Here is an 18,810-nt window from a genome sequence, read left to right on the forward strand (position 1 = left end):
TTGTCTCTCAGCGCAGCGGGACTGGGGGCTGGCGCTGGGGTGACTGGGCCCGGCCTGGTGAAGCGCTGGTCTTGTCTCTCAGCGCAGCGGGACTGGGGGCTGGCGCTGGGGTGACTGGGCCCGGCCTGGTGAAGCGCTGGTCTCGTCTCTCAGCGCAGCGGGACTGGGGGCTGGCGCTGGGGTGACTGGGCCCGGCCTGGTGAAGCGCTGGTCTTGTCTCTCAGCGCAGCGAGACTGGGGGCTGGCGCTGGGGTGCTGGTCTCTTTCCCTGTCACGCACCCTTGGGCTTTTTTCAGCATCTTCCGAGTGTGGTTAGGGAAGGTAGAGATACACCCCCTGACACCCCCGAACTTCCGAGTACCAGCCTGCTCTCCCTTGCGCCAAACGCTAGTCATGTGACCAGGGAGCCACAGATGATACACCCGCCGTCACAGAGAGACCCTCCTCACTGCGGGGGCTCTGTCCCTGCCGCAGGAAGACCAGCTGAGATGGGCATCACTGGGCTCGGCATGGTAATCTTGTCCATTTTTTTTTCTCCAGGAAATACTGTAACAGTTAGCATCCATCCCAGCCGTATTACCATTTGCAGCCACTAGAAGGCAGAAGAGGCGATTTATCTCGATACACAGCGTCTCTGTTACTGTGAGGAGAGACAGGCTGGTTCTTGCTGCTTAATCGAGAAAGCGAGGATATTCATCTCACAGTACCCATTTAATACAGCAGAACATTCATGTTCTGGAGTATTTATTAGGCTTAACTGCAAGAAGACAAATAGATTCTTATTACTGCCACAACCGGGCTCGAGCCATACTCGATTCAGCTATGACCCAGTTCACCCCGGCCACGACCTGTTTTCACCCCTGGGTCCTGGCAGGAGGCATCGCAGTATCAGAACACTGACCAATAGATTCAAAAACAGTTTCTTCCCCCAGGCAGTCCGCATCATAAACAGCTCAAATCAGCACCTGCACAAATTAGCACCTGCACTTTGAGGTGCTGCGCTGTTTGCACTATGTCCTGTCTTGGCTGTATTATAACGTCTATTGTCCAACACACTTGTTGTATATAGCACATAAAGAAATCTTGAATCTTGAATCTACTGTACTAGAACATTGGGCACTACACCTTTGACTGTGCGATACTGATATATTCTTCAGCACTGCAGTGGCATCTCACTGGACAAAGTGAGGAGTTAACAGGATAGGCACCAGTGATTGAACCTGTGCAAGACCAATCTGATACGCCAGTAACCCAGCGATTCTTTCCACCTGTGCAGTGCCTGTCGACCCAGAACACTGTATATAGAGGAGAGGAGCCTCTTCACCACAGCTGAAGCACAGCCAGGCGCTCAGGCCTCTGGCAGCCACTGAGCGCCAGCGGCCCCGGTCCTGCGGGGCACAGCAGGCAGAGAGGGCAGAGCAGGCTGGAACTGATGAAGGGGGAGCTTCAGCTAGACCAGACTGTTCAAGACCAGAGTGTGGGTGCCCCGGAACAGCAGAGTTAACACCCTGACTCCTACAAACAGCGCCCTAGCTTAACATTTAACACTTAACACTTAACACTGACCGCAGTACCCCCTCCCTGTTCACCACCCCGGCACACTGGTCTTGAAAGTCTGTGGGCCGGAGAGCACAGCGCCACCTACTGGTCCGCCAGCACCACTTGCTGCAGTTTTCCTGGGCGAGCCGAGCAGGCCACAGGGCCTAAAATCAGACAACGCGTTCCCAGACTCTTACCTCCTCGTTTTCTTTTTGAAATGACAGGCTTGCTTTCTCCCCTGTCGCCTAAGTCAGCCTAGGCAGGTTTAAATGTTTCCATATTCAGAAAGCGGGCTGTTCATTTCCACCGGGTCTGGACAGAGAGAGAAAGGCCTGTTGTTGTGACCCGATGTGAAGGCCAGGCAGCCAGCGCGCGGGGGCTGGGCTGTTTGCTCTTCCCTGCCGCTGAACCTCGGGCTCCGCCCTCCTCCACTGCCACCGCCGGCTCGGCTGACAGCGGCCCCTTTCACAACGCCTAGCACGGGCCTGGGCACTCCCCTCCCGCCGCCACGGCTCCCACAAGACCCCCCCCAGCAGCACAACCGCCTTCCTCGGACCGCCACCCCCACACGTCTACACACGACTTGATCCTGGAAGCGTGCACTCACAGGAGGTCAGCTCAGCGTCAAGAGGGAGCTGCAGCCTGTCCTGGCAAGCGCGCAAGGCAGGGCACACTCTGGGCAGGACGCCAGTCCATCGCAAGGCAGACACAGACAAGCTCGCAGCAGAGCCACTTTTCCCATTAACCAATTTACCCACCAGCATGTCTTTGGACTGTGAGAAGAAACCAGAGCACCAGCAGGAAGCCCACATGAACCCCGGGAGAACATACAAACTCCACACAGACAGCACCCCCAGGTCCGAAATTGAACCCACGGCCGACCACTGCCCTACCGTGACTCACCCACAGCTACAACCTGAAAATTAAAAACGGGGAAATAATCTTAAGCATGGCATTTCAACTCATGACAAGTGTCTCAGTTAGCACAATGAAAGGAAAAAGTGTTTTCTGTCCTTTTTGTATTCAATATATATATATACAGTATTGCAATAAATGCTACGGTATAACATAAAATGTAGACTTCAAGATACACAAAACACATACACACACAATATATCATTGCAAACATGCTTCCATACATTTGAATTCAGTGTAAGATTTGATTAGAATCAATATCAGTGCTTTTCTACTGGGTGCGAGGCACTTCTGGAACGCCACTGCTGTTCTGCGAAGCCAGTGTCTAGCCCAGTGTTTTGAACCTGAAAAACTGCTCATTAGGATGGAGTGCTCTTTGGCGTGAGAGGCACAGAAAGGGACACAGCCCAACCTCAGAGCGCTCATCCAGCGCTGATCTGCACTTAACCTCCTTCCTCCAGACACCGAAACACCTGCCCAGCGAACACAGCCACATCCCAGTCCCTCCTCATGATACTGACAGTATTTACATGGTACTAAACCAGCATGAGCAATGAGATCAGACAAGATAGCGTGGTGCTGTCGCAACCGGTTGGCTTTGCAGTTCCGATGGGGGATCAATTACCCAGAGATTAGTCTGTAATCATTTTTTCATCCCTTGCGGTGGGCAGACTGAATGGGGGATCAAAGTGCTTTGGCGCTGGCTGTAGCTGAGCTGCAGCCGAGCCCGAAGAGAGGGTGAAGCTAATTGGATTAAGTGGTACTTCTGGGGGATTTTCATTTCACTTTCCACAGCGCTGGAGATGTTAAATGCTGTGACATAATTTGTCAGCCACCGTGTAATATGTGTTGTCTCCCGCCTAGATTTTCAGCACAGGGATATAAGTCATCTCTGTCTCCTCTCACGTCAAGGGTTTCACTTTATTTTGTACATTAGTTTTATTTAGAAATACAGTGCGTTTCAGTATTGCAAGAAGTGTAGTTTTATGAAAAATCTGTGATTTGGAAGGCTCATTTAATTTAATTTAATTTGATTTCACATTTATTACAAAATGCAAAATATAACTACTGAAAACATTAGGAACGATCAACTTTAAATTTGGAATGCCTCCTGATTAAACATGTTGAATCAAAGTGCCCACATAATCAGATTTCTTTCTCATATGTATTTTCCTGATCAGTCTGTTAACAACCACATCCTGCAAATGAAATGAAATGACACCAGGTGACACAATGTGAGTCAGTTAATTCCATATAGCACAAACACCTTTGTGCCAAATAATTAAGAACACGATTTTCCTATATGATAACGCCAAGAGTTGAAACTCTATACTTCTGGCTCGGGTTACTAATGGAGCGTATAACTGGTGCTATCCTTCTCGAACACGTTCCTGCTGTCCCCACAATGAAGTGAACGTGTCTTCCTCTCTTCCTGACATCAGAGAGACAGCCACAGAGCTCTCACTGCCTGGAACAGAACTGATCCTTCAAGGCAGAGGTCAAGGCAAACACCACCTGCCACTAAACACACATAACTACTGCATACACTTTCCATAGAAGCAAGAACTAAACGAAAAATCGTCAATATTTATCGCTCAACGGAACAGCACGTTTTCACATGCTGGAATTCATTTGGAGTTTGTGGAGCCCGATGCCAGTCTAACCTGGCAGCAGAGGGTTTCCTGTAGTTGTTGTCGCTTCCTGTGCTACAGGTATAAGGAGACCACTGGAGCACTACTGTCTGGGCTTTACATTTGTCTTTGCAGCAGATCGCCCTCACAGGAAGACCATGTCACCAGCACAGGAAATGAGGATATCAGGCTCCATGTGTGTAAGAGTTTAAAGAACTCTTGGCAGAGCACAGCGCAAGATAACCATCTTTTAGTGCGTCATTTTGTGTTCGACACATCTGTGTTTTTAATGCTAGAGTTCAAAAGCAAAACAAGCAAGGAGCTTCACCAGAAACTTTCTTGCTAACTTAGTTGTTCAATATCCATAACTATACATTTTAAGTACTTTAATAAGAACTATTCAATATAATATTTAATTATATTAAATTTAATCAGTGTTTTATAGTGCTCTTTTCCATCCATTTTCCATATTTTTTGCTTACCTCTGTTTAAAAGGCAATACCTTTATATAAATAATGTTCAGAGCCATCATCATTCCTGAACTAAGGCACTGAGCACTGTTAAAGACAAGAAGGGTTTAAGCATTCGTGGTTGTGTCCTTTAATAAATTATATTACTGTCTTACTGCCATGCTTTAGGGCAGAATGGAGGCTTCTCTAAGCAAAGACTAGACAATGTCATCACTCCATCCATTTATCCAAAATGTAACAACAGACATTAATTTCAGACACACTAGCACTTTTTTTCGGGGAGGTGGGGCCTATCCCAGTGAGCAATGGGAGACACCCTGGATGGCCCTTCCAAGACAATGTCAACACTGTATGACTCAAACACAACCGAGACAATAAAGCGAGCACAGAAGACATTTTCTGAGAGAAGGCAGCATGAGGAAGACTGCAAGTCAGCTGTCCAATAATGAATGTATGGAAGAACGTGCTATATACCTCAGCTTTGCCAGTTCTTTATTGTTGCAGTACTGAATTAAATGCAGTGTTTTACTTTTTTCCTCTGGTGCAATATGATTTACTGCCTGTTCCTTGACAACTCTGACATTTGTTTTCAGGTCTGCCTGAAGCTCCATGTACACTTCATACTCTTTGAATTTTGGGCACTTTGAAGAGCTCTCTGTCTCTCTCTCTCTCTCACTTCTGATTTTTTCCTTAAGGTCTCCCTCAAACCTTTTGGCCATGCTTCAACTTTATGTTTCTGAAGTTCATCCATGGATCTGCTGAGTGCAAACCCATCTGCTTTATATCACTGCTTCTCTCACACACACTGTGTAATTTGCTTTGTTATTACTGAAAATTCACAGATGATGCTAAGATACAACTCTGTGGAAACCTGGGCTTTCGGACTTCTGTGCCAGTCTCCCTCACTGCTCCTCTCAAGGCGCCTCTCTGCCCAGCGGGCGATCTCACTGCTGTAACTCCAGCACGGCCCCGGCCCTGCCATCGGCCCTTTGGGTCGAGCTCTCTGCAAGAAGCCGAGCGTTCGCAGAAAAATAGGATCAGAGCCTGCGATCAGCTGGTCCCTATCTTGCAAATTAATTAACTTCTGGTGCGGTGCATATGTGCAACTCTGTAACTTAAACTGACTAAAAAACAGGGCTTTTCAATGACATCAGTCCAAAAATAATATTATAATACAGAATGGATGAAATCCAACATTGCCCAAAAGAAAAACTGGATGCGTTTTGTGTTGCAAATATCCCAGGGAATGCACCTGTACTCTAATGGTGTGTTCGAGACGAAGTCTGTTCACCGCAGAGGTGTTTTTGAGTATGTGTATGAACAGAGCTGTCTCACGTGGTGCTTCTTCCAAGAGACGGCCTGGGGTTCCTGCACCGCATGACTGCTGCATAACCTGAGGAAGCCCTCTGAAGCACGCCAACATGTTTCACATTAATGACACCAGCACGTTCCTTTCACATCCACCTCTGTGCACTCTGAGCCCGAGCAGCGCAAGTCCCATCTCACACACATACTTATGCACACTGGCATCACATTGCTCAAGCAGCACTAAAGCACTCCCACACCCATATTTCCAAGCTATGCCTTTCACTCACAGATAAGAGCTGACATAACGCCTGTCTCATTGGTTAAGAGCTGTGTGAGAGTCGTGGCCCTACAGTAACCTTATTCCTATCAAAAACACCCACTCCGCTGTGAAGAAAGGGACACCTGGCAGCAGGTGGCTAAAAACACGACAGACGGACCTCAAAATATCAATGATGTCAAGAAAAATAAGGACAGCTGGGGGAAAAACATGAAAGAAAGATATACATAAAATGCAATCCAATTATACCTTCAAGCAACCCTTTCCAACAGAAGCATTAATACCTCACCAAACTGTGAACAGAAAGTAACCTAGAGATCTTACCATACTTTCAAAATATATCTACTTAAAGCTCATCAATTCTTTTAAAGGTGCTTCAGTCTGAAGTAGCAGTACACTCACTCTACTACAACAATCATTATAGGAATACCTACATCATACACTGCACATACCACTCCTATAATTTACAGAAAACAACAATTACAGCTCTGTTTGTATTTTAAGTGAATTCTAAAAACAAATATTCCAAATCAAAACGATACTTTAGGTCTTTGACAAGACTGATGTTATTTACCCAGTAAACAGAGAAATGATCAGTTTCACACATGTCTTTCTAGCATTGCAATTACACCAAAGAGACATTTTGCAGCAAATTAACTTACACTAGTTTCATTTAACCTCCACTCCAGATTTCAAAACACCTCCCTGGACTTCATTATCCTGCTCTAAATCACCTGCAAAGGGCTTCTCCCTGCAAGTTACAGGCATGATGGGACCCCTGGAATTGAACCCAGGGCCCATCGACACTGGACACTGGACACTGGACACTGACCACTGCACCACCCTAATCGTATAATTCAATCCAGAAAATGGCACCCCCAGAGGGAGATATCATAGAAAACAAAAAGCTCCGCATTTTCACAAACTTGTTGACAAAAGCAGTTGTGTCTGAAATTAATGTTGTTACAGCTTGGACTAAAGATGGCATTTTATTCTACATCCACCTCACAAAACGACCTAAAAGCAAGCACTGGTCTTTAAATCAAGGAGGAGCCTTTCACTCAACATTGTCCATCACTGTCAGTCAAACAGCACGAAACGTCCAGGACTCTGGAACCATGACTTTGAGTCTTGAGGGACAGAGCAGCCCGAGATCTAAAATCATCCCTTCCTCTGCAACAGCTGAAAGCAGTTCTTCTCTGTTTGTTCTAAAACCTACATGGTTACCAAACAAGAGGCTGACAAAACAGAAATCTCCTGAGTTACTAGGTAAGAGAGCAGCAGCAGCCCAGTTTTCCACTGTAGAGAACACTAATATGATATAACCATTACCACCAGGACAGGATACATCCAAGAAACGCTGTGTTGTCTCCTCTCAGGGGGAAAGCGCCACACATCACTTTCCTCCGCTGAACAAGAAAATCAGAACAGTCCAGTGTGAAGCTTCTACATCAGTCCAATCCAATCTCTGTCAATTTCTACCCCGAACTCAAGGCCAGCAGGGGCTGGTCCAGATGAGGAGCTTCTGCCTGTCTCTTGTGGGACCCAGGGTTCAGGTGAAGACCTCCTGGTGCTCCCTTTCACATGAAGAGCAGAGCCATGACCAGGGCGGAGATGTTTACCCAAGCTGTCGCAAACAGGAGGCTGATGTCAAGGTCACGCAGGGTGGTGGTGAAAGCCCAGGAGCCAGTGGGCCAATTGGACAATGTGCACTGGGAGAGGGTGGAGCCTCTTCCTACCCCGAAACATGACCTAGGGGCAGTCCGCCGGTCAAACGAGTGCTGTGTGGAGAACACAGAGCTCCCTGGGCAGGAAGGCTGGATTACCCCACGGCAAGGCCAGAGACCAGCTCGGGTGCGATGCAGAGGGAGGAGTCCCAGACCAAGAGCGCCTGAAGCTTCCCCACCCTGCAGGCAAGGGTCACGGCCAACAGGAAGGCCGCTGCACAAAGTGTGGAGCTGCCATGTCTGGAAGTCTCGTTGGGCTCTCGAGACCGCAGGAAGATCCCAGGAACAAGCCGAACGGGAGCCCACGAGAGCTGAGTGCACCTACAGTACACTCTTGTGACGGCAAGCAGAAACCCAGCAGGGCGCCCGGAGCCCCGAGCACTGTGAGCAAGCTGACTCAGACCTCGTGCTGCGCCCTCTAGATGGAACCAAGTGCACAAGGACGACGCTGCACACTCTGCAAGACGAGGGGCCACAGCCACAGACCGAGGGCCGGACATCACAACCGGACGGGGGCTTCAGCCGTGGGTGAACTCAACAAGCCAAGAGAGCTCGGCGAGAGGGCCACACACCAAAAATGGCCCAACATCTCCAGGTGAGGTCCAGGAACTTCTCAAGGCTCAGGCCATGAAGGTCTCAGGCTGGCTGGAGGTCAAGGGCGCTCAGACTAGGGATGTTGTCTCTAAACTCTAAAGACCCCATGGAGAGTCTTAACAGATGTCCTAGACTGGCTTCTCTTTCTCGTCCCTTGTACTGGGTGCAGCAGGAGGAATCTCAGGTGTCGGCTGGCAATCACCACCAGCGACACAGTGACGCCACAGCGGGCCTGAGACAAGAGGGGGCACGAGGAACCCCCGACAGAGGCCGAGCCGCTCTGGAATACTCAGCGCGACGTTTCCAAGGGAGCCCAGGTCAAGCGGAGCAAGACGTCGCTGGGACCACGTCGAGCTGGAGAGAGTCTCCGTTAAAAAGGAGAAAGCTGAGCCGGAGCCGGAGCTGGATCCCAGAGCCACACACACCCGTGACAGCCAAGAGCTCCGTCCTGCCAAAACCGCAAGCAAGCGCGGCCAACCTGAGAGGCCCCAGCACACGCGGAGAAAGAGGGGCCGCGGGTACGTTCACCAAGGCGCCACGTCGGAAGGCGGAATGTTGGAAAAGAAGGAAAAGTCAAACAGCAAGTCAATGTCCGCCGACGGACCGCAGCCCAGCTGTCAGCTCGCGGTTCTCGCCCCAGTGTCTGGAAGAGGTGGATGCGGGAGACAAGCCCAATTCGAGAGCTAGGCCAAGGTCTACCCCAGGAGAGCTCAGTAGGCAAACCGCCAGGTGAGACTAAGCACGGAACGGGCTAAACCGCATCACAGCTTCTCGGATAAGCAGGGTGGGCTGAGCGAGGGGGCAGGATCCAAATGAACTGGTGTGTTTTTTCTAGTTCGGCCCAGGCCTGTGGTCCAGCACTGCCACTGTCGGTGATGACTGCACTTCATCATGGAAAGGGCCCTAATTGTTTATTAGTCGAGGCTTATCTTAGATTATATCAATCAGAATTTATTTAAGAAGTATTACTCATACTACATGGATTAGTATTGCTTTGGATTAACTGCCTTTTGATCTCCAATGATGTAATATACTGTGCACAAGCCTAGTAATTAAATTTCTGTACGTTTGCCAGTAAAAACCTGCGTTGAGGTGCGTTGGCACCGTTTTAAACGACGCAGATTTTAAATGACATCACTTTGTGCCTGCATCGCGCTTAAAAGCAAATGTCAAATAAAGTTCAGAAACAACAAGGACTGCTTTAATCGTATTAGTTTCTTAGCTTATACCAGTTAGAGCCACGTTCCAGTATATACGCTGTGATACTAACAGATTTACCAATATCTGATCCTAATATCCTACGAATATTCAACTTCTTAAAGCTTCAGAATAAAAAATCGGACTCGACGGAAAGAGATAAAAATAGATTGAGGCGATCTGCATTCGAGGTCATGTCATTGTAATGTTTATTTCCCCACGTTTTTTTCATTTAAAACGTGTGTTGCACATACTGTCCGGCGCACAGTGATGGGTTCAGCGCAGATCAGTCCAGACAACCCGCACACTGTCCCGTTAAATACAGCAACGGAAAAACACAACCTACACATCCTGCTCGGGCTTCAAATACGAAGGCACGGTACCTCTAAAGCTAACATTACCATCGCGTTACAAAACAGGTTCTGTCTATCTAATGGATTTAAAAGACATGCCTTTCTCCCCAGTCGGTGGCCGGATGAAGGGGCTGTACCTCCACCAGTTGATCCCGGCTTCATGCCACAGCATCAGGACACGGATTCGCTGCCCCCTACTCTGCAGGAACTAAACCACGTAACTGCACAGTCGAGGGCTTCGTCGTGTGCTTTTGTCTGGGTGCTTGCTTGTCGTGGAGCACGCATCCCGAGTTTCTCACACGCTGGCGGTAACACGCGTGGGAGCTTCGCGCAGCGCCACTGTAACGGGGGTGGCAGAGCTCTCCCGAGAGGGAAACCGCTCACCTCCGGGGGCGCCGAGATGCAGACATTTTGAGCGGCTGTTGTGCGAAACACCTGGAGAGCTGCATGCCCCCCTCTCCACCTCTCCCTCCCGCCAGTCCCCCCGGCCGCCGGGACACTCACATGTCTTAAACTTGAGGTCCTCGTCCTGGGAGACGCATGGCGGCGTGCAGGCTCCGGACTCGGCCCCGGTGCCGAACTCCTCCAGCAGCGAGACGAACAGGATGCCGAAGGAGTTCTGGATGCCGAACACCGACCCGTTACACCACATGGCCGCCAGCATCACGACCCAGCCCCATCCGCCCTCGGGGTGCACGAACTCCGGCTCGGCGGCCCCGTCCGCCCCGCCGGCGCTGCCCGGCGGGGTCCCCCGGCTCCCCCCGTTCTCCCGACTCCCGTCCTCGTCGAGAGGCTGGTCTTCCGCTTTCCTCGCCGGCCCCTCCGCGGGCAGCGCGGTGCTGGTGCCTGCGGCGGCAGCGCGCTCGGGGTCGGTGCCCTCTGTCATCTTGGCGCTGGTCTCGGAGCACCTCCGCGGCCACACACCATATGCACCCGAGCCCTTTTGGGGGTGAGTCCTGGAGGGGGAGCAGTCTCGCTGCACGCCGCGTCTGCCTTGCAGAGCGGACCCTGCCTGTCCCGCTGCTGCGCCGCTCTCCGGTACAAGCTCTCGGAGAGGGTTGGATGCCCGCGAAGACGGCGCTCTGTAAAGGTTTTGCCTACTCCGCCTTCACCATTTCCTGACGCCGAAGGACAAACCCACGCAGGGTTTTTGCTCTCGAGCCTCTCTGCTCCTCCGAATTCCACGGGCGCTCGCAGCTCTCGCCACCCCGGGTCTGCTCGCCTTGTGCAGTAGCAGAAGCGAGTGTTGCAATATTGTATAAATAGATACTTCAGCGACGGGGGCGGGGGCAATTGCAGGGACAGCTCACGCCTTTTTTGTGTGTGTGTGTGGGGTAGGTTTTGTGTTCTCCGATTGGATCCGCGATGCTGTCTGTTACACTGCAGAGTAATGCAGAGTAATATTGCAGAGCCTTATGAGAAAGAAAAAGCAGAACAGCTCAGCATAGCGCTCTGGTTTTATCCGGTGCTCCACTTAACGCTGCAGCTACAGTTCTATTCTTCTTCTGCTCCTGTACTAGAACTAGATTCCAAATCGCTGCACTTTTTCTGCTTCTCTCTAGCAGTGTTTCTTTTTTTTTACTCCGGGGGGGTGGGTCAACAGGCGCCAACTGTTAAAACCTGCAGCTGCCAGGGCGGGTAACTCGTACGGGCAGCAGGGACACAGTACCCCTCCACCTGTCTGATCTCGGTCTGCTGCCTGTGCTGAGGGACGTCAGCTCGGCCTGGCCCCGACCTGACGGGTCCCCGTGTCTGCCGCCGCCGCGCTTCTGACCTGCTGGCCATCAGACCGCTCGAGAAAAGCAACTCTTGAGGACGCTCTTCTATCCGAATTACACCCCCCCACTTCATCTCTGGCTTCACCCAGCCACCCCCGTGCTCAGCCTGTTCGATCCCTTTCTCTCCTCTCCCACCACTAACACCTCTGTGTCCTTCCTGATTTTAAACAGGCATGCATCACACCTCCAATTGAGCCCACACTCCTTCAGAACCACTGTCTCGTCTCCTTCTCTTTCTGTCTGAAGCCCTCGAGCACACGCCGCGCGGTCAGCACTCTGCTTTCCTCTTGTCGAGTTTGCTGCTTGATCCTCTGCAGTCTGGCTTTTGTCCAGTCTGCTCGACTGAAGCTGTTGTCTTCTCCATTACTGACTCTCTTTGCAAAACTCGTCTGGTCTCCCCCTGCTCAGTCTTAATTCATTTTTGATCTCCCTGCCGCTTTTGACCCTGTGAAACTCTCTAGTCTCCTGCCAACATTCACTAACCTGGGATATTTTGACAAGTCTGAGTTCTGCTTTCCTCCTGCCTTGCTAAACACATGAAGCAGGTCTCCTAGTACAGCTTCTGCTCTTCTTCAGACACTGTCCTAGGTCCTCTCATCCCTGCCCACAGCTTGAAAGCTTTTCTTGTTTGTTTCGAGTGTGGAGTACCACAGAGCTCTGTACTGGGACCACTGGTCTTCCATTTTATACCAGTGATCTAGGTTCAAGTTCAGTTAGTAAACTAGGCAAGTTTGCAGATGATAGGAAATTCGACGGTGCACACAGGCAAGCACTTTGTTGTGGAAGCAACAAAGGAAATTACAAAAAAAAGATTTAGATAAGATTCAAGACTGTTTAGACACCTGGCGGAAGACGTTTACAGTAGACAAGAGCAGGGTTCTGCGTGCAGGTAGCAGAAACATGAACTATAAATACAAAATGGGAAACACTACGACAGGAGGGGCAACTGATGAAGAAGAGTTGGCTGTTTATGCTGACTTATCGTTTACCGTACATCTAGAAAATGTGGGGTAGCAATTAAAAATACATCAGTATTATTTAGTTAGAACTGCAGAACTTAACTCAAGGGATGTTAGGTTAAAACTGTATTATGGACTAAGGTCTCATTCAGAAAACTGTGGATAAATTCGGTCACCACGTTCTAGAAAGGATACTGCAGCTCTAGAATCCACTTAGAGAAGACTATAAACCAGATACATTCCTGGGCTGGAAGGAGTGTCCTACACTGACAGGCTGTAGGAACTGAACATTTCTAGTCTTCAGCAGAGAAGAGGATGAGGAGTCCTGATACAAGTCAAAGGATTGATGAAGTCCCCATACCCCAGCCTGCTCTCCATGAGACACACAGACAGGGAGAGAAGTTGGGGGTCAGAGCACAGGGTCAGCTATTGTACAGCGCCCCTGGAGCAGTTGGGGTGAAGGGCCTTGCTCAGGGGCCCAAAGGACTAGGATTCCTCTGCCGGCTGCGGGATACAAACCAGAAACCTTCCAGCCACAGGCGCAGATCCTGAGCCACAGAGCCACTGCACCTCCTTCTTATGTTCCTCTGTTCAGACTGAAAATCTTCCAATCTTTCGTTCTGTTTTTTTTTTACTACTGCTGGCTCTTCCTTGGTGCCCCGCCACCATCTTCAGTTTAGTGCCTCATAGTCCCCACTTCCTTTTCCTCCTTTTCTCTTCCCGGTCTCTTTTCTCCTGGATTTCCCCACCCCACCCCCACGGCGTCGCTCCTCTGCCCTCCCTCTCCGAGCCCGACTGGGTCTAGTCTACTGTCCCCGACAGCACCGGCCTCCTGCTCGAACCCCTTTTTTGCGTTTGTTGTGCTCATCCCAACCCATTGCTGCCAGCGCCAGCCCCTCCACTGAGCCTCTGTTGCCTTGCACCTCCCATCCAAACCCCAGTTTTTTTCCACTTGCCTACAGCCGTCTCCCCCCCGTCGTTCCTGCCCGCATCAAGTCTCGTCTCTCCACCCCCCCCATCTCCTCTTCTGCCCCCCCCCCCGAACCCCTTCATTGCCTAGAGCTGCCCCTGGCCTGGCCTCCTCACCTGCAGGATGTGAGCACCACTTTCAGTCCTACTGCTCCTACTTCACGTTTTGTCGTCGTGTCCATTTTGTGTGACACTTGCGTTTCACTCCCAATATTGCTGTGCGCCAGCCCTTTTGTAATGTTATTGATTCATTTTACCGCCCCCGAGTGTCATCATATCTGTTGTTTCCCTTTGTGACTCCACTTTGTCTACATCGTAACTCGCCCCGGAATAATACTGACTCTGTCCGGCACCCTGCTCTTTGGTTGAACAACTCTTAACTGAGGAAAACTCGGGTTTTGTACTTTGGAACATGTGGTGTCAAAGCACGGTGGTGCCGTGGAGTAATCAATTAGTGAAATCGTGGTAAAAGTATGATAAATCAGGGGCAATTATATCACCATGATATGCACGATAAACAGCAATCAAAATGTTTTATGTATTGAAATGTATTAGCACGACATGAAATATGGCTACTCCAGTAATATGGTGAATTATTATATCATCACTTTATTGGCCCTATACAATTTCTTGCATTAGGAATTTGTCTTTTCGCATTCCCCAGCTCGCTCTCCAGGAGACACACAGACAGGGAGAGAGAAGCTTGGGGTCGGATCACAGGGTCTGCCATTTATACAGCACCCCTGGAGCAGATGGGGTTCAGGGCCTTGCTCAGGGGCCCAACAGAGTAGGATTCCTCTGCCAGCCGCGGGATTTGAACCAGCCATCATCCAGCCACAGGCGCAGATCCTGAGCCACAGAGCCAGCACTCTGCCCCCTGAAACATTAATATGATTTGCTTAATGTTATTACTGTAAACTGCTGAAAGGACTGGTTTCCATTACCTTGTTTCCTTTACTGCAATTTATTATTGTCCTGTTTATCTTAATTTCTCTACTCATATTGTGAGGTAGTCCCAACTTTTTTTTTTTATCTTCCTGTACGGTCTTGAATCAAGTGAACAAGCTCAGCCACGATTCTCCTGAACGTGAAAACAACTGGCAACGACAATATAACAGAAAATTCAGGGATGCACTCCAAAATAAATGTAAAAAGTCATCATAAAAATCTTGATCATTTTTATACTCTGAGCAACAAATTACCGAAGTTATTCTTTGGAAAATTAAAAAAAGATATATTTCCTGCTGCATTTTCTACTCTATTTAATTGATACACCCTGTATAAATTCACCATACTGAATAATATGTGTCATTTATAAGGCTGGTGGGTTGAGGGGCAGGGGGTTTTCTGCAAAAAGCACAGGTTAGTTAGCTTGTGTGGCCCTCACCAGTAATGGATGTTTTGCCCCAGTTTAAAGGTGGTGTTTCGTGTGACTCTGACCCTTTCTGTCCTGTTCTAGGGCTATAACAAGCTTGTAATCAGAAGCCAGCGCGTTTGCTGTTGAGCTGTCGTGGCTTACTGCAGTATGGACAAACTGTTACTTCGAGAAATGTGATTCACTCAAGTCAAATGCCCAGCCGGAGAGTCTGGCACAATTCTAAGGTGCTTTGGGCAAAAGCAGCAACCAGCTAAATTAATCATCCAAACAACCATCACCAGAACAACAAGCATGACCCGTGTAAGCTGGTTTGAGCGTGACTTTTCATTACTGACCGCCAGTTTCTGAAAACGTGGGGAGGTGTTTGCTACGCATACCGCAAACACATTCATTCCGCAAACCAAAAAAGCGTTTAATCCTACTACAGCTGTCGAGCTGTATAGATCCGAATAAACTCATATTTAAACATTCTACGGGTTATACTGAAAGTATTATATTTAATCAAAGCGTATTTGAATACGTATGAGTTTTGCGTCATGAAACACGGCCGCCGGTAAAATTGGAGACTACACTAAATGCCGTTAATACTTCAATTTCTGTGGGTGAACGCTTCATATTAACGAGGAGTAAAATATCGCTAGTTATTATATTATTGTTTTATATTAATACGGAGCAACACAGGAACGCTACCACCAATGGCACTGAAAGGCACCTTTTACGACGAACAGTAAATTGATCTGTAGCGACACCTAGTGTTAGTTTACACACAACTACTTGTAATTACTGTGCGTCAAAGGATAATCTCGGAAAAGAAATATTAAGAAACCTCTAATACAGGGATTCCCATTGCTTGTCCTAGAGACCTAAACACTGGATTTTGGTCTACCTAATTAAATATTTAAAAGTTTAAAAGACCCGATAATGGGTTTAATTTGAACTCTTTGTGTTCAGTTGCCTTTTTTCCTCTGCATTTCCTAAGTAATTTAAGATCTCCAACCTCTGAGCAGAACAAAAACATTTGCAAAGGTCCCACCCAGTTAAGGATTTTGCTGCAGTGAGAACCAGCAGGTGTGGGTGGCCCCAGGACACTGTGGTTTTTTCATATGGGACCGTGTGACTCAGTCCTGATCTTAAGTAACCACTCTGTCTTTTGGCGTTTGTTCCAGCAATGTTATTTGTTCTTTCACAGGCTAATTTATGTCAATTTCTCATGGCTATTGGGCAGCTCCGTGACACACTGGTTAGCAGTGCTGGGGCCCTGGTTCAATTCTTGACCTGGTTGCTGTCTGTGTGGAGTCTGTATGTTCTCCCTGTGTTCGTGGGGGTTGAGCACAGTCACAGTCCAAAGACATCTGTCCCTCTACCCATTTCCTGACTGCTTCTTTCAATTCAGGGCTGCAGGAGTCTGAAGACGTGCTGGTGGGTTAATTGGCTTCTGGGAAAAGTGCCCCTGGTGTGAGTGAGTGAGTGTCTGTGTCCTGCAGTGGACTGTGTCCAGTCAGGCTCCGGCTGCCCTGCAACCCTGTACTGCATAAAGTGGTTAGAAAAGGGATAGGTGTGAGGTCTTTTTATAAGTTTGCTTTCAGCTCTTTAAAAAGCGAAGGAGACTTGCGATTGGCATGCTAATTCAGGAGTTTCAGGACTCCTCTCACTCAGGTGTGCGAGCTGGAACATAACCAGTCAGACTCACGCAGACGTAGAAACTCTGCTTCACCGGGAGAGCTGTCTGAGAGAGCTGTTTCCACTGGTATAAGTTCTTAATTAGCAAGGTGAAGAGTGTATTATGTTCTGTGTGCTGTTACTGATAGAAATAAGGCACAGTAGGATTTTTTTAAATCAAGGACTGAGTAGAGAAACACAGCCTAAACCAGTATGCAGATCAGTTACAGGCACCAAGTAGCACTGGTGATGAAGGACCTGACTGGAGCAAAACCCATCAGCCACTGGATTCTCCTGGCCAGGGTGGAAGACTGACATGGGTGAAGCCGTGCGCGGAAAGAGTCTGGGTGTTCAAGCAGTTTCTATTATAGCCTCCTCAAGCAGAAACATGACCAATGTGTGGGTATGTAAAAAGAGTGTCATTTAAACCAAGACAATGAGCGTGCAATAGTTTTGTAGACGTTTGTGTTCAGTTTCTGTCACCACAGTGCACCGAACAAGCTCGCTGAATTTCCCCTGCCAGGCTTCTCCCCACGGCGGAACGGAAGGGGAAGTTCTGAATGAAAAGATTCAGAAATATTAAGAACTGTCTGGCTGATAGGTTGTATCCCAGTTTGTGTGTCTTTTAAAAAATATTTCCATACTGAAATGGTGACGTGAATTTACTGCGCCCTTTAGTTTATGACAGGAAAAAGACCACAAAGCAGAGTCCGTTTACGGAACAAGAAGTATTTGTAAACTCTTTACCATGCCTGTGCCAGAGCCACATTAGTTTTCTTTACATTAGAATAGTAAATTATTATGATTACACCCACCTGATCGGGCCCACCCATTGCGTGTTTTACCACGCCTCAGCTCACAGCAACAAGGAGAAGGAGGAAGCGCAGGCCGACACCTCTGACTGCCCAAACCCAGACCCCTGGTCTTTTCCTACTGGAAGAGGTTCGAGTAGGGAGCTGCGTCAGTGTGCGTAGGCTGCCAAGGCACAAGTAAAGGTTTAAGAAGGCTCAGCAGCCGAAACGTTGTGTTTCTTGTCTTCTCTTTTCAGCAGGGAATAAACCTTTACCCGTTCCTCTGCAGCCTACGCATGCTGACGCAGCTCCCTACTGGAACTAAGTAAAGGTTTATTCCAGGCTGAAAGGAAAAGAAAAGAGACACAACATTTCGGCTGTGGAATAAACCTGTACCTGCTCCTTTCCATATGGCATATCACAGGCAGCACCACAGCGCCTGAACCCAGCCCACCCTCAGCTTGGCTCGGCCGCTTAGTGACGTGTCCCAGACTCGAACCCGGGATCACAGACCTAAGACCTCTTCCGGTTGAGCCGCGAAATTACCATAAAATATCAGAACTGTTTGTGTAATTGTTTCCTATTATATATGCCCATATTTAGCAACTGTAAACTACTGCACGTGGATTTTTGTTTGGATTTTGGTTATTGTAATATTGACATTTTCCTCGAGAATGCTACTTTCATTTGCAAGTATAATAAAACTCCAAACATATGTGAAATTAATCAGCGTTTACCTCATTCCTTACCATGCTGATCGTTAAGAAGGGTAATTTAATAATGCCATCTGGGTAATGAAAAGTATCTGCAGTCCCCGGGGACTGCTCAAGACTGCACTTAATGAGAACAGCCCCACCACCTCAGGCCGACGCCAGCAGACGTCATAAGCCAAGCAAGGCTGGACCTGGACAGCACTAGGGTGGATGGGAGACCTGCTGTGAAGTGCTGCTGCTGGACCAGAAGATGGCGCTGTTCTCACAGACGTTTCACAGCAATGTCCCACATGGTGGCAGCAGATACCGGGTGTTAACTCTGGCGACCTGGCTAAATTCCACCCTGGTCTTGCTCAGTGGTGCTAGCTCAAGTCCTCTGTTAATCAAGCCGGTGAAGTAATGTCTAAATTCTGTTCCTAATTATGTCTGGTAGTCGGGCAACCGGCTTGGTATCACCCAGGTGGTGCTGCCCTTACAGTAACTGCGTCCCCTCCAACACAGGAACGGCATAAGAATCCTCCGAGGCAAAAGCTTCACCCCGGCGCAGGCAAT

General features: G+C 48.8%; 1 protein-coding gene across 1 annotated transcript in view; it reads right to left on the minus strand.

Moving 5' to 3' along the window:
* The window catches only part of slc16a10 (solute carrier family 16 member 10), a 79,626-nt gene extending 68,359 nt beyond the window's left edge, over window positions 1–11,267 (minus strand). The window contains exon 1 of the mRNA XM_088626826.1: window positions 10,516–11,267. Coding sequence (XP_088482952.1) covers window positions 10,516–10,897 — 382 coding nt within the window. The 5' untranslated portion in view covers window positions 10,898–11,267. The remainder of the gene's footprint in view (window positions 1–10,515) is intronic.
* Between the last annotated feature and the right edge of the window lie 7,543 nt (window positions 11,268–18,810).

Source organism: Lepisosteus platostomus, chromosome 3 (genome assembly GCF_059453375.1).
Source record: "Lepisosteus platostomus isolate fLepPlt1 chromosome 3, fLepPlt1.hap1, whole genome shotgun sequence".
Taxonomy (NCBI): domain Eukaryota; kingdom Metazoa; phylum Chordata; class Actinopteri; order Semionotiformes; family Lepisosteidae; genus Lepisosteus; species Lepisosteus platostomus.